The 16,882-nt window shown below is 33.4% G+C and overlaps 1 protein-coding gene and 1 long non-coding RNA gene across 2 annotated transcripts in view; both read left to right on the top strand.

The window, feature by feature from the left end:
* The window catches only part of LOC148300972 (uncharacterized), a 206,437-nt gene that overhangs the window by 84,599 nt on the left and 104,956 nt on the right, over positions 1–16,882 (top strand). The gene's annotated exons all lie outside the window — the stretch shown is intronic.
* Positions 2,670–16,882, top strand: part of LOC148300975 (ATP-binding cassette sub-family G member 4) — a 53,321-nt gene continuing 39,108 nt past the window's right edge. Inside the window, exon 1 of the mRNA XM_088273988.1 lies at positions 2,670–3,157. Within this exon, the coding sequence (XP_088130114.1) occupies positions 3,126–3,157 (32 nt within the window). The 5' untranslated portion in view covers positions 2,670–3,125. The remainder of the gene's footprint in view (positions 3,158–16,882) is intronic.

The following is a 16,882-nucleotide window of genomic DNA, read 5'->3' as shown; positions in this document are numbered from 1 at the left end:
TATTCTTAAAACGATAAAATGAGCAAACACAGTTTTGTTTAAATTCTAAAATATTAAATCAATTTTATATTTTATTGGCTACAGTTGAGTTTTGTCATAAAAAGGGAATGATACATATCGATTTTGAATGAGCTCGAGTTTCAGTATAAATAATTTGTATCTTGCTAAATAAAACATCTCCACTATCATCACAGACATCTGGATGAAGCATTTTTCTTCTTCTGTCCTCTATCTGCGCCCAAGTGGTGCATAGGGCACCACATTACATCAATGCGATGTCTGTTGTTTTGGAGAGGTACCGCATTAATGATAAATAGTTTTATTGTAATAGATGTAATAAAATCTTGCATATGAAAGTAAAAAAATAAATAAAAGAAAATTGTGGCTGGCGTAAAAAGGATTTTCATTTTTTTTAAATGTAAACGTAAGTATAAAACCATGTATACATTTCAAAGAGATTTATATATAAGATTTATTTAGTTTTTATTTGGAAATTTATTTATATTTTTTACTGCCATCTATGAATCAATTTAACTGACAAACAGAAACTATTCCTTTTCTGTCACTAGATGGCAGGATAAGTACCTTTTTGACATCGTATGAATGATTTATAACACGACTACAAAGTTTTAACTAACTAACCATCACGCCGCTTCTCCGTAGGGGTAAGCAGATAGAATCGAACGCCACACCACTCTGTCTTGCAAACATTCTTCGCCTCTTCCACATTCATGCATATCCTCATACATACCGTACGATTATTACGACTCCTGAACTGGCCACTTTCAAGTATTTGACATACCTGATTGTGCCAAGTTTTCCTCGGTCTTCCTCTGCTTCTTTTTCCAACTACATTCGCCTCATAAATTTGTTTAACCATCCTTTCCTCACTCATACGTTCCACATGTCCCAACCATCTCAACATACCTTTCTTAATTTTATCGAAATGCTTATCTCAGCCTTGCATTCTTTCCTTATTTTATGACTCCTGACCCGGCCACTTTCAAGTATTTGACATACCTGATTCTGCCAAGTTTTCCTCTGTCTTCCTCTGCTTCTTTTTCCAACTACATTCGCCTCATAAATTTATTTAACCATTCTATCCTCACTCATATTTTCCATATGTCCAAACCATCTCAACACACCTTTCTTAATTTTATCGATAACGCTTATCTCTGCCTCCCATTCTTTCCTTATTTTATCATTCGATCGAGGGATCGCATTTCGACTGCATTCAGTCTGCTTTCATCCTTCTTTTGCCAACTCCATGCTTCGCTTCCATACATAAAGGTTGGAACCAGGACTCCGTTGTGTACTGCCAGTTTAGCTTTCGCTGATAGATTTTTATTTGCTAAAACTGTTTTAGTGCACCATTCACTTTGTTCCCAGCATTCACTCTCCTTTCTATGTTTTTATCAATCTTTTCATTTCTAGAAAACATACTACCCAAATATACGAAATCATGTACCTGTTCCAAAATCTCCCCATTTACCAATTTTTCACACTCAGATCTACATTCATCTCTTTCAAAAATCATAATTTGGATTTGCTTGATAACATTCATTGTTAAATTACATTCCTTGCACACATTATACACTTTTGTCACCAACGTTTGCAGGTCTTCTCTGCTATCGGCAAGAAGAACAGCATCGTCAGAATATAAAAAGGCAACAAACAGTCAAATTGTTCATTCTAGCTCCAACATTTAAACCTTTTAGCTCTTTCATGCAGTTATCCATGTATAGATCAAACAGCTAAGCCAACATTACACATCCCTGTTTGACACCTTTAGAGATGTCAAACCAGGATGAAAATGAACCATTTACCCTAATGCATGGATTGGGATGCAATGTCTTGGATAAGTTTACTGCTTACTCCATACTCCGATAACACCTTCCATAACTTTATTCTATCAACTCGGTCACATACACTTTTTGCAAATCCACAAATGCGCAGAAAAGATTTTGGTTCTTTCTCAAAAACTTTTCTGTCATATTGCGCAAAGCAAAAATTTGATGCTTACATCCTCTCCCATTCATAAATCCACTCTGAACATCCCACACTTAATCCTTAGTTATGGTTCTTACTCTTTCTATGAGGATTCGTCCATACATTTTACCAACAGCACTCAATAGACTGATTGCTCTGTAGTTCCCTCATTCCACCCTAGATCCCTTTCCCTTGTAGAGAGGCATTATAACTGCCCGTCTCCAATCGATGGGAGCATAACTCTCCTCTAGACACAGGTTAAAGAGCCTATGTAACCATGTGAGAACTATTTCGCCACCATTATTGATGTATTCTGCAGCAAAATGATCAAATCCTACAGCTTTCTACAAAGTTTTTCATTCCAAAATGTATATTTATTCTTAAAAAACATTTTTTTTTTAAATGCAGTCATCAATGATACTACCAAAATATATTTTTAAAAATCTCTTTTTATTATTTTTTAGTTTCTATTATTTTAATTTATCATTATTTGTCTGTAGTCCAAATATGTGAATGTGTCAATTGTTTAACCAAAACGTGTTGTATTCTACGCAAGACGTCATAATCGTGCTGTTAGATAGAATGATTTTTTTTTTTTAAATAAGGCGTTGTACGTCATCAAAACGTCAATAGATGCCTCTTTTCTAAATGATCCGCGCACGTATGGACCATGCTAATTTTGACTGCGGAATAAAGTAAACGTCAAACTTGTTTTTGTGCTCTTTGTTTACGGGAACTTGGAGAATACTTTGCTTTGGAAAATATCTGAAAACTCGATAAGTTCATGCTCGTGAACTTTGGCGTGACCTTTTTTGCGATAAATGTTGAGAAATATCGCGAGTAACCTACAACAGACGTATTTCCCCCACCAGACGATTTGATTTCTCTTTCTCAATTTGATGTCGCGCTTGTCACAGTTTGCTCCCATAATTCCGAAGATCAATCCGCCCAGGGATAACAGTGTTTCAAGTTCGGGCGTACATTTTTACCACTTCGAATCAAAATTTGCGGCGTCAAATATCTTCGTGCGTTGATTTTTGTATCCCGTAAAACTTTCGCAGTGGTGTTTTCATTCTCGCGTGTGTTATGATAATCGCGGTCCGTTAGTGCATGAGTTCGTTTATTCCTGACACAAAATGGATAACATTTACATGTTAAATAATAACAGGTAATTATTTATTGCTCAATCTTTATTCTAATTGCTAAGGTAATTATGATAAACCTTGTATTCCCGCATTAGCTGTAACTAGCATTGAACAGATTAGCATAAAATTGTCTCCGTCATGGAGTCGACGCTGTAATTACAAGAAATTAATTTAATTTTCCTTAGAAATCGCTGATTTTGTTTTGACTTGTAAAACAAGTTTAGAACATCTAAAAATACCACAATATTTTTCTAATGTAACCAGTCTTTGTTCTTTTTGTTTTATGTTAAAAGTAGGTAAATCATAACCTTCAAATAAATGTATTCTCTTGATGATCGTAGAAAATTACATTATCTTGTACTATTTGCAGGTTAAAAATATAAACTTGGTACACTCGAACGCTTGTTTATTCTACTAATTATATTTCTAACTAACCAGCTGATAAAAATGAAACAGAATAAATAAAGACATTAAGCGAGATATTTAAGAACAAATTTACAAATTTATACTTCTTCACTATATTTACTGGTTCTCAGATGTTGGCAATCATTATGATTCCAGTCTCTTAGTCCTACATTATCTGGAACAGCTTCTGAACAACTCCCAATCGAGACAAGATAATTGTCTTCTGCGAATACCATAACCTGCGTCTATTTTCCCTGACAAATATGTCATCCATCTGTCGTCTTGAGAATTGAATGACGTAAATGATACTTTTCACTTTGCGGAGAAAAGCTGAGGTATTAGTAATTCTCTACAGGAGCAAGTCTCAATGAGAAATTCAACCTTGTTTATTATTAGCGTCCATGATGCAAAATTCACCTAACCCTTAACCCTTAATAATTAAACATTCGTCTGGCGGACTACGCAATTAAAAATGTGAAACTTAATCAAAAGTATTTATACAAAATAGGAACCGGTTACATGGCACTTAAGTTTGGTTTATTAGGAATGAATGTAAGAGACATTTAACAATAAATCACTATTCCGCACAGCTACTACATATGTCGATATTGTGCCATCCACAAATGGCATTGTACCTACAAATATAGTTTAGTTATCTGGGGTTAATCACATGCGGTGTTCCATTAGATACTATATCACATCAAAGCAGCATTCTTTTTAATAATTTACACAAAGGTAATATGCTCAGTCTTACATTTTGGTTTCTTAGAGTCTTTTAAAAAATATCATGGCATAAAATCTCTCGATATAAAATACTGATTTCATTAATTGATTCAGCAGTCACTTTGTGGTAAAATTTATCCATTTTTAGTTAATGTTCTTGGTTAATACCACTATTTCTTAAAATCTACTGTGACATGTGTTTCGATACATTCCGCATCATTTTCAAACACCGTATTTCATCGAAACACGTGTCACAGTAGATTTTAAGAAATAGTGGTATTTACTAAATAAAACATTAACTAAAAAATAAAATATTGATCCTATCAGGGATCGAATCCGGGACTCACGTATGGTACCTTAACATTTTAACCACTGCACTATCTGCTTCAGGGTAGGAATTACATTGAAAAGAGTACGTTTAAACAACGTGGTACACTACGTTGACCTTAACTTTCATTCTATTTGGTGAAAACAAGTAATCATTAACTTTCTTTTCAGTATTGTTAACATCTTGACAATAGTCACCCAACAACTGCTTTCAAAATACCAAAGTCATTGGAAATAAAAGTCCAGAAGTAAAGTTAAAGATATCTGTTATTAATTTCAGTTTCACTTAGTAAATACCACTATTTCTTAAGATGTATTGTGACATATATCGATGCATTCCGCATCATTTCAAACACTGTAATGATACAGAATGCATCAAAACATGTGTCACAATCGATATTAAGAAATATTGGTATTTACCAAGCGAAATTTTAATTAAAAATTGATACATATTATCAAAGTGACTGCCGAATCACTTGATATTAAAGATAAAACAACTACGGAATTAACTCTTAGACTCCATTTGTTATTAACTTATGACATAAGGTTTTAATTCATAAATATTTAAAATATAAATGGAAACAACGTAATATTCAATTTGCACTGGGTACTGTGTTGTAAAATATGTTTTTGTCTGGTTATGAGAAGTTTAGTGCTAATGTGTAATTTCTTACTACTTCAACTATGACTACTACCATCACGCCGTTTCCACGCAGGGGTAGGCAGAGAGGACGCCACATTATTCTATCCTGATATGCACTCCTCAATTCCTTCACATCCATACATCTAGTCATACATGCCCTCCGATTACGCAGACTTTAGACACCACCAGATTTTAGGTTCTGATTGATCTGCCAAGTCTTTTTCGGCCGTCCTCGTTCTGTTCTCCCGCTAACATTCTCTCGTTATCCATTCGCTCCACATGTCCATACCACCTTAGAGAGCTGTTCTTAATCTTTTCAATTATCCCTTGTTCAGCCTTCCATTCCTTTTTTATATCTTCGTTTTTAATTCTGTCTTATAATGATTTTCCACACATTCGTCTTAGGGAGCGCATTTCAACAGTGTTCATTCTGCTTTCATCCTTCCTTTGCCAGTTTCGCTTCCATACATCAGTATATTTTCTTATTTATTTAATATCTCTCTAAATATGTAAGCCTTGTGCCTGCCGCCACTAGACTTTGAATATTACCAAGAAATGTACGCAGTATTAGTGGCTAAACCTTGCCCCGAGGTGTTTATACTTGTATATATTATAAAAGATTGCACAATGTTTAGATTTGAAAATATTTGCACATGGTATCTTCATTGAAATAAATAAATTTGTAATAATTATTTGGTTAGAGATTTTGATGCAAAATTGTCCAATATATTAGGAGCTAGAGATACTTAATACGCGCAACAGTATGTGAGCACTGATTGGAATTAGATTCAAATTATTGAATCCAAAAATCGAATAATGCAACTGCTTCTTCGAAACTCACACTCATAACCTTTATCCGCACCCAATGGTGCATAGGGCATCGAATTGACGCAGTGTTATTTTGATCATTACTTACACGAAGGTAAGGTGATCACTTCGGCTTCAGGAACCAGTCCAGGGTAATATTAAATAAATATTACAGTGTAAAATCACTAATATTTGTTTTCACCCCCCCTGGGAATCGAACCCGGGATATCCAGCACGGTAGCTAAACATCATCATCATCATCAGCCTGTGTCCGTCCACTGTTGAACGTATGCCTCCCGCATGAGTCTCCACCCTCTTCGATCCTCCGCCTTCCGCATCCAGGTCACTCCCGCTATTCTTCTTATATCGTCAGTCCATCTTGTAGGGGGTCGGCCGATGCTTCGTTTGCTAAACACGCTGACCATTACACCACGGAGGCGGAGTCTTTGAAACTAGCCGTTATTTAATTTAGTTCTTTTATTTGACTGCCCTGTCCAGTTTACGTTTGGTAACATGGTGTTTTAACATGCGTCAATTATCAACATAGAAAAAGATTTCTTGTGGATTTGAAATTTAAGTATTTTAACCTTTTTGGGAACACAATTATTGATGTCAGTCTTTTTCATGGGAGTGGGTTCTTTTTACAAGAAAAAAATATAATTTTTTCACGAAATATATTTATTAGGAAGATAAAAATTATGTAAAAATAATTAAACTCACTATCTCTAGGTTTTATTTTATGACAAAATTACATGCAAATATCCGCAGTGTCATTGCTATACAAGTTACATCATACCAACTGACAGACGGACTTCGACACCCATTAACGTGGATACTTCTTTTAGGAAAATTTGCACCGACGCGACGTTCATTTACGTCCATACTCCCGAAAAGGTTAACTATCGTAAATTTTTATCCGTGTTTGATGTTTTCTGGGTTAATATGCCACATGTTGTAAACCCTGAAAAATTCTTTCAGCGTCAAATGGTCGTGTTGATGTAAAAAATTTTAAATGTTACTTTTTTTTATATACCAGTACTTTAAACAGCTCTAAACATTAACACGCTAAGTGCTTGTATCGAAGTAAATAAACAGTGCTCCCGTCTTTGTGGCAAAGAAACATTATTTTTACTATAACAAATATCCGTGCTAGATTATAATAGTGATGATATTACCAGATAAACATTTGCACATATAAATACAAAATTGTTCAACTTATTAAGACATTCTGAGTCTAAGAAATGTTATTTTGTGTGAACAGAGGTATTGTTGATTTTATACTATACGAGGAATTAATATTGATTTAAGAATTTTTCTGCTAAATGCTTTGTTATAATATATTTTTACATACATTAGCAGTGAGAACTGGTTTATTTATCCTTGATACTAAGTGTCCTCGTGGAAAAGTCAAATAAAATTTCACAAAAGGAAAAACATGTCAAAAACTAATTCTGACTTCAAAACCCGTGTATTAACTTGATTCCACCTATTTTATTATGAAATATTGTGGGTGCGTATCTTCTAGAATATCCTCTTTTGTTTTAATGCGATTAATTTCTTTGTCACCTCTCCTTTAAAGGGAGACAGATGACTTATGCGAAGAGATACTTGGTAGGAACAGGAGAAAAGCAACGATGACTAGGGCAATCGGGTTTGCATACCTGTACTCTAACTGGCATATTTAACTTGGACACTGCTAATGCTTATGCGTATGAGTCCCTTGAGAATTTAATCATTTATTATTCAAAAAGGTAATTTTTTGATATTTGACCTGAATGATACAATGTCTTTGAAATGTTGTGTTTTCAAGTCATAATGATTTAAAATATATTTTGAATTTAAGTTTTACTTAGTAAATACCACTATTTCTTGAAATTGTGACAAGTGTTTCGATTTATTCCGCATCGTTTTCAATCACCGTATGATGCGGAATTCATCAAAACACATGTCACAATAGATTTTAACAAATACTGGTATTTACCAGGATAAACTTAAATTCAATATGGATAGATGTTACCACAAAGTGACTGCCGAATCAATTAATGAAATTTAAATTTCACTTGAGACAAGTTTAGGTTTTGCTTCATTAGACTTGGTACGAGGTCACTGTTATGCGCCGCTAGTTTGCTAGCTTATTCGCTAATAGTAGATTAATTATTTCCTCTTTCTGATTTAATTTAGTAAGAATATAAAATTACCTGCTGAATTAAATTTTTTGAAAATTCTTTATGTACTCTGTCTAGTATTTTATGATCCTTACTCCTGCGCTTCTTAGAATAGTTCTAGAACTCATCCCATCCCAGTCCCAAGCTAAGACGACCGTCTTCTGCCAATACCGCTTCTTCCATCTTTCTTTCCCCTGAATATTAATGGGAATTATTGATAAAGATACACAATTGAGTGTGAATGCTGGGAGCAGAGTTAATGGCAAACCGAAATCGGTTGTAGCAAACAAAACTCTAACGGCGGAAGCTAAACTAGCAGTGCACAACACAGTTTGGTAGTGTAAAGGCAAAGGGATATATCTGTCTCAGACCAAATTTTACAGGAGAGCACAAACAAACACATTGTGTTACACTTAGAAAATGAAAAATTTGAGAGATATACCCGGTTTGCCATTACACTACTGAGTTCTGGTACCAACTCTAATGCATGGAAATGAAGCGTAGAATTCGCAAAGGAAAGATAAATGCAGTAAAAATGGCATCACTCAGACGAAAACAAGTACATATTGTACATATATCATTAGGCAAAACGGTTGTTTGAATAATGAAATAAGGAAAGAATGCAACGCCGAAATAGCAATTATCCAATAGGTTTTATCACAATAGTTTTTAAGACATACTGGTATTTACCAAGTACAATTTAAATTAAAGATAGATAGATATTACCACAAAGTGACTGCCGAATCAATTAAAGCAATTATCCAACAAATTAAGAAATGTATATTGGAATGGTGAAGGTATATTGAACGAATGAGTGAGTAAAGAATGATAAAACAAATCTACGAGGGGAATGAAGTTGGAAGTAGGAGCAGAGGAAAACTTGGCATTGTCTATTACTTCAAATATTATACTTGGGCGTGGATGGGTCAGGAGTAGATGCACGAATGCGGAAGAGGCGTAGAATGTTGGTAACAACAGTGGTAAAGAACTGTGATGGTTAGTTAGCTGTTTACTTGTCTGCTAATTTTCCATCGCAATTTGGAACATTTCCCGAAGACTTCCAATCCCAGTCGGATTCTTATCTTACGACGTATATATAAAATATTTTAATTACACTTATATTTAATGGTTAATGAGTAAGATATTGGTCATATTTATTGATAATAAAATTGATTTTATTTTTAGGTTAGTGAATATATTAGTCCATTACTTGATATGGGCAAAGTTCGCTAATATAAACAATGGTTTGATATGTGCATAGTAAGATGTTTTAAAAGAAAAGATTATTATCAATAAGTATCATTAGTTTAATTATAAAGTGACCTCCGTGTTAGACCTATGAATAACCCATTATTGTCTCAAATGGTAATAAATACAATATAATTCTTAATAAATTTATAATTTATTTTGTAAATTAAAAGTATTGTTAATTTATGGTTATACTGTATAACACTCTGCTTATCATTCATCCTTCACTTTGTGAAATACCACTTAAAGTTTTTAAGTGGTATTACACAAAGTGAACGATGAATGATAAGGAGAGTGTTAAATACATAATTGTACATTATTTTTAAGGAAAATTTGGAAATCTGGATTTTTTCAGGGCTTACAACCGCCATAGGCTGGATTATGTGATCACTTTACACATGTGTAACATTGACCAATTCTACCCATGATTGACAACCACACTATTCAAATTCTCGGAACTTCTAGTTATATTGATTAAATTCGATACACAGTTCTTGAACTCGATAGACTTCACGAGAGTCATCTATGGTGGGATGAGGCAGGCTTTTTATTAAGCAGAAACTTTTTCATTTGTATGCGAGGTCCGAATCCTGAATCATATTCTATTTGAGAAACGCTAGTAAATACCTTTTTTTTATTTAATTAATATTTTTTTATTTAACCAGTAGTTAAATTTTTATTAAACATGACTAGTTTCGAAAACTTACAGATGTTTTCATCTACAGGTGAAAATTAAAACTTCCAATTTTAAACCTTCTAAAAGTTTTAATTTTCACCTGTAGATGAAAACATCTGAAAGTTTTCGAAATTAGTCGTGTACAATAAAAATAAAACTCATTAAGTGGTTTATTACAAGTGTTTAATTTTTTTTAAATAATTGTCATAACCTTAGTATGAACCTATAGTGGTCACGTCAGGATTCGGAATAATTGTCAGGTATGTATGAATGTTGAAGAGGCGAGGATCGTTTGCAAAGACCGATTGGTGTGGCGGTCTATTCTCTCTGCCTACCCCTGTGGGGAAGCGGCGTGGTGGTTAATTAGTTAGTTATTCTCTTATGAAATAAAGGTTTAACCATGCGCAATGCGATGTAAATCATGGATCGACCAACTGAAGAGGAAATACTTAATTCACAAAATATTTCACAGGTAGGTTTATCATTGTATAACGAAGGCGACTGCGTTCGCCCTGAGATTTTTGACACAGGGATATTGAGCAGGGGTAATAGAGATTTTTTTTTTGCATACATTTATTTAAATCACAATTTATACATATTTAGAACTTTTTTTTTGCAGAGACCCTCACCAAGCCACCTTGTCTGTCTTGTCGGTGGAGTTCTTTTTTAAATAATTTTTTATTGTTTTTAACGATTTTAACCTAATATGAGTACAAAATGAATACAAAAAAGAGAAATAAATTAAGAATATAAACATTTTACAATTTTCATAAAATTAACTCTTGATCATTTACCCATTCCTTTATTTAGCCTTTGTTCCATATTTTATTTTGACCTCTAACATCCGTCGGCAACAAATTAAAAATGTTCGGAACGATATATTGCAGTGTTGGACTCCCATATTTATTGTTAATTCTTGGGACTATCAAACCTTCGTTGTGTGTAAATCGTGTATCATGGTTTTATGAATTATGTTTTAGATAGGATGATTTTAACTGTATTTTAACCCACTCGCGTTACAGAGGGTATATACATACTAACATACTAGCTAGGAAAATATTTTTTAAACGAATAAATAATTATTTTGCTGTTGTTTTTTTACTATTGTTTTTAACACATTGTAAGACAGTATAGGATACAGTCACGCAAGTTTAGTCGCAAGTGTCGTAATATTATAACTACATTCAATAAAAAGTTATCTAGCGGCAAAGGGTTAGGCACGTTTTATCACCATTAATAGGAATATTTCCAATTAATGTAATATGTCGTTTATTCCACGACGACTAGTTATTAACGTTTATAGCTATTCTAGATATCCACCTATGACGTTTTATGTGGATATCTTACATTTTCGTATGTATGGTATACACATAATATACAGTATGATGTATTTTTAAATAAAAAAACTTTATTTGAATTAGGACGTCCCTATGTATAATAAAGGTCTCGTATTGAACAATACAGTTAACCCCCCTACAACGTTGAGATAGGTACAGCGTTATCGGAGGGAACGTTATATGGGGTAAATGTTTTTCAATATTAAACATTAACCCCTTTTAACGCTCCCTCCGATAACGCTGTAACTATCTCAACGTTATAGGGGGTTTACCTAGGCATTATAAATTGGACCTACGATATCAATATTATTCATATCATGTAAATCAAAATTGAATTATTTCGATTAAGTTGTAGTTTTATGAATTCGTTTTTGATTTTTAATTAAGGTCTCATATTGCACAATATATTAAAATACGGAGGTGAAAAAATAACCTTAATTACATTGGGCAGCCCCTATGTTTGATAAATTGGATATATGTGGTCATTAGTGTTCATATCATGTAAATCAAAATTGAATTCATTAAATTTCCGCCTCCGTAGTGTAACGGTCAGCACGCTCGGCTGCCGTTCTGGAGGTCCCGGGTTCGATTCCCAGGGGGGGGGGCAAATAAATATAAGTGATTTTTTCACTGAAATATTTATTCAATATTACCCTGGATTGGTACCTGAAGCGGAGGGCTGATCACATTTCCTTCATGTGTAAACGAGATAACGAGATAACGAGATAAATCAAGATAACACTGCGTTTATATGACGAGGATCATTGGTGTGTGGATAAGGGTTTTATTATTATTATGAAATGAAGTTATTTTTTTATGAATAAATTTATTGTTTTTAATTTAGTTCTTATATTGCACAATATATTACAATATGGATGTGAAAAAATAAATTAACTTGCATTTGGAAATCCCTTTGTATGATAAATTCGATATATTTTGTCATTATTGTTAATATCATGTAGATCAAAATTGAATTCATTCGATTGAAATATAGGTTTATGAATTTATTTATTATTTTGAATCAAGTTCTCATATTGGACAATATAATAAAATATGAACGTGAAAATAACTTTACTTCCAATGGGCAGTCCCTATGTATGATAAATCGGATACATGTTGTCATTATTGTTCAAATCATGTAGATTAATATTTAATTCTTAAGTTAAAGGTATATGAACTCACTTATTATTTTTTAATTAAGTTCTCATATTGCACAATATTTTTTCATACGGAAATGAAAAAATAACTTTACTTGCATTAGGACGTCACTATGCATAATAAATTGGATATAAATCGTCATCATTATTCATTTCATGTGAATTAAAATTTATTTATCAATTGTGTTGTAGTTTTATTAATTAATTTTAAGTTTTAAATTAAGGTCTCGTATTGCACAATATATCGAAATATAATAATAATAATAATAATAATAATAATAATAATAAAACCCTTATCCGCACCCCAATGGTGCATAGGGCACTGTGTCATATAAACGCAGTGTTATCTTGATCGTTTACACATGAAGGAAAGGTGATCAGCCCTCCGCTTCAGGTACCAGTCCATGGTAATATTGAATAAATATTACAGTGAAAAAAATCACTTATATTTATTAAAATTTAAATTTAAATTTAATTCATTCAGTTCAGTTATTTTTTTTATGAATTTATTTATAGTTTTTAATAAAGTTCTCATATTGCACAATATATTGAAAAATGCAAGTGAAAAAACGATTACTTGCATTGGGACGTGCCCTATGTATAATAAATTGGATATTAGTATGTCGTCATCATTGTTCATATCATGAAAATTAAAATTTAATTCACTCAATTCAGTTTAATTTTTATGAATTAATTTATAGTTTTTAATAAAGTTCTCATATTGCACAATATGTTGAAAAATGGCAGTGAAAAAACGATTACTTGCATTGGGAGGTGCCCTATGTATAATAAATTGGATATATGTATTTCGTCATCATTGTTCATACCATGAAAATTAAAATATTTATTCAATTCAGTTCGATTTTTATGAATTCATTTATAGTTTTAATCAAGTTCTCATATTGCACAGTATATTGAAAAATGGAAGGGAAAAAACGATTTCTTGCATTGGGACGTGCCCTATGTATAAAAATTGGATATATTTCGTCATCATTGTTCATACCATGAAAATTAAAATTTAATTCACTCAATTCAGTTCAATTTTTATGAATTAATTTATAGTTTTCAATAAAGTTCTCATATTGCACAATATATTGAAAAAATTGATGTGAAAATACGATTACTCGCATTGGGACGTGCCCTATGTATAATAAATTCGATATTCGTATGTCGTCATCATTGTTCATATCATGAAAATTAATATTTGATTCATTAAATTTAGTTATAGTTTTTAATGTTCTCATATTGCACACTATATCGAAATATAGAAGTGAAAAAATAACTCGCATTGGGAACATACTTTACACAATAAATTTCAAATAAAGTCTTCATTATCCTCGAATATGCACGCATATAATTCTCATTTCGCAACTATGAATATGAATTTTATATATAGTAAAACTGGTTTAAATAAAAGATTTATTTTTAATAAATTTCAATGGTATTATGCAATGTAGGAAAAGGAGTTCTAATACGGTTTACAGGAATAATTTCGTTGCATTTAAAGTAAATGTCCATTATTTCATTAAGTTTGCTGTTAACGAACACCCTTATCATCGCATCACTCTCCTCCCTTTACAATTTTTTGATACACGATACACGCATGTTATTTTTCGACTATTTAGAAAAGACACTGTATTTTAAAAACCCTGAAATATTTTTACAATTTTATAAATAAATTTTTAAAGCGTTATATCAGTTATATTAATATAATAAATGAACACTCACCCAAATTGTAGTATACAGGCTTCTAAACTCGTTCATCTCTTCGCTGAAACAATTGCTTCACCGGCATGCAACACTATGCACCACTACCACGGCACTAACACACACTTGCACCTTCACGAAATATTGATCACACGCGTTGTTAGTCGTACCCAAAACCGACACGTACTAAAAGATAATTCTGATATGGAATCAAATCTCCACCCCTTGTCCGTTTATAATGTCCATTGTCGCTAGTAGATTGCCGGCGCCAGGACCTTTCTCCTCCCCGGGTCCTTAATGTATGGCGACTGGCGACTGTCCGACTGATAACGACTCGTCATGTTTTACGAGATTTTCCAATGATAATTTGTGTCCGTACTTACCTCTACAATATTTCACGAATTGTCTATGGGGTGTTTGTTTTTCTATAGGTTGAATTAAGATTACGCAAGATCATATTATTCTTTTGAAAGTTAATCTGTAAAAATTGAAGATTTTAATGGCGTACTTAATCGGTGAAAATATTTGAACCATAATTATTCGTTTTTTTATAATATGTAAGTACTTTATTTATTTAAATTCCTATCCAAGATTCGAGGAAAAAAACACATTTTATTATTTCAATTCGTCGAACATTCTACTTTTATATTTTTTTCACTCTTGACTTTCAATATGTGTATTTTTCCTACATACATTGAACTAAGCCTTATCCGCACCCAATGGTGCATAGGGTACTGCACCGTATTGACGCAGTGTTATCGTGATCGTTACTTACAAGAAGGCAAGGTGATCACTCCCGCGCTTCAAGGACTAAGTAGAATCTACTTAGTCCAAAAATGCAAGAAAAACCTACTACAAAAAAATGTCCCTTACTGTGTTTTAAGTTTGGACAGCCGACTGGTCCTGGGTAATATTAAATAAATATTTTATCAAACCCTTATCCGCACCCCAATGATGTATAGGGCACTGCATCATACAAACACAGTGTTATCTTGATCATATAAATATTAGAGTGTAAAATCACCAATCTTTATTTTCACCCCCCTTCCCTGGGAATCGTACCCGGGACCTCCAGCACGGCAGCTAAACAAGCTAACTATTACACCACGGAGGCGGACATATTGAACTAAACTGAATGAAAGTGAAAATTTAATTGAATGCCATTAGGCAAAACATGGAAAATAGAAATTAACAACTGGCATCTGCTGACTCGACTGACGGGTCGAGGATGCGTCTGAAATAATTTCGTTGTGTAAAAAATGCCTCTGTTAATAAAGCAAGTATCCTTCAGCACGAGCAATATGTTTTTTTTACAATATTTTGAGTGTGTCCAAATACTTGTTCACAAAATCCATGTATAAAAATAATATGTTTTTTTTTAATTGAAAAAAAGAAAAATATTTGTGTAAAAAAAGACCGAGAAAAACATTGCACAATCAGGTATGCCAAATACGTGGAATAGACGAAGAACGTTTGCAAAGACAGAGTTCTGTGGCGTTCTATTCTCTCTGCCTACCCCTGCGGGGAAGCGGCGTGATGGTTAGTTAGTTAGTTTTTTCTTAAATTTCATAATATTTCTGTGAGCCTAAGCGGCTCATTATCAGAAATAGGTATCAAGAATCCGCGACACTAACCGCGGGACCACTGCCCGGCACATTTGACATTCTGTGCAGTAAAGGTTAAGTTTCACTCGGTTTTGTCATTATTAATTTATCAGTCGGAATCATGATACACTCAATAATAATTCCTACGCAGCGGTGGCTCAAAGTTCAACCCATTGTCACGATTTTAATCGCTAATACCGAGAACGAGTACTTATGTTCATAATAATAAATTGATACCTTTTTTTAATGAACGTATTGTATTTTTTTGCGGTGACCACTCACCAAGTGAATTAGCCAACTTTTACTTACTAAACCCTCTCTTCCCGGTGTTGTGTATCTTGTACACATTGCTTCTAATAACCATCAATATCTCTATAAACATCATAAATACAAAGCTAAGATTTTTAAGATTTCCCACCTCCGTAGTGTAATGGTCAGCACGCTCGGCTTCCATTCTGGAGGTCCCGGGTTCGATTCCCAGGGAAGGGTCAAATAAATATAGGTGATTTTTTCACTCTAATATTTATTCAATATTACCCTGGACTGGTACCTGAAGCGGAGGGCTGATCACCTTTCCTTCATGTGTTAACGATCAAGATAACACTGCGTTAATATGATGCAGTGCCCTATGCACCACTGGGTGCGGATGAGGGTTTGAAGAAGAATAATATTTTAGGTATTCCTCCATAACATAATTACGCATTGATTTAAAAAATACTATTTATAATAATCAGAATGTATCGGGTACATCGGAGGTATTTTGTGAATATCGGAAACAAATTCGCGTATAAACAGCGCGCGAAGAGTGTGCGGGAACCGCGACAGTATATTCGCACCTCACTCTTGCATATTTGCACTGTGCAAGCGTGAGGAGCTCAAAGCTAAATGTTCTCTGGCTTAGCGGCAGAAGGTTTTGGGCTTCCGACAAGAGTGGACTTATGCTTATTCC

This window comes from Brachycentrus maculatus, unplaced genomic scaffold (genome assembly GCF_059751285.1).
Source record: "Brachycentrus maculatus isolate JH-2025_06_01 unplaced genomic scaffold, ASM5975128v1 h1tg000624l, whole genome shotgun sequence".
Classification (NCBI taxonomy): Eukaryota; Metazoa; Arthropoda; class Insecta; order Trichoptera; family Brachycentridae; genus Brachycentrus; species Brachycentrus maculatus.
Note: the sequence above shows the minus strand (reverse complement) of the source record. Positions and strands in the feature narration are given on the sequence as shown.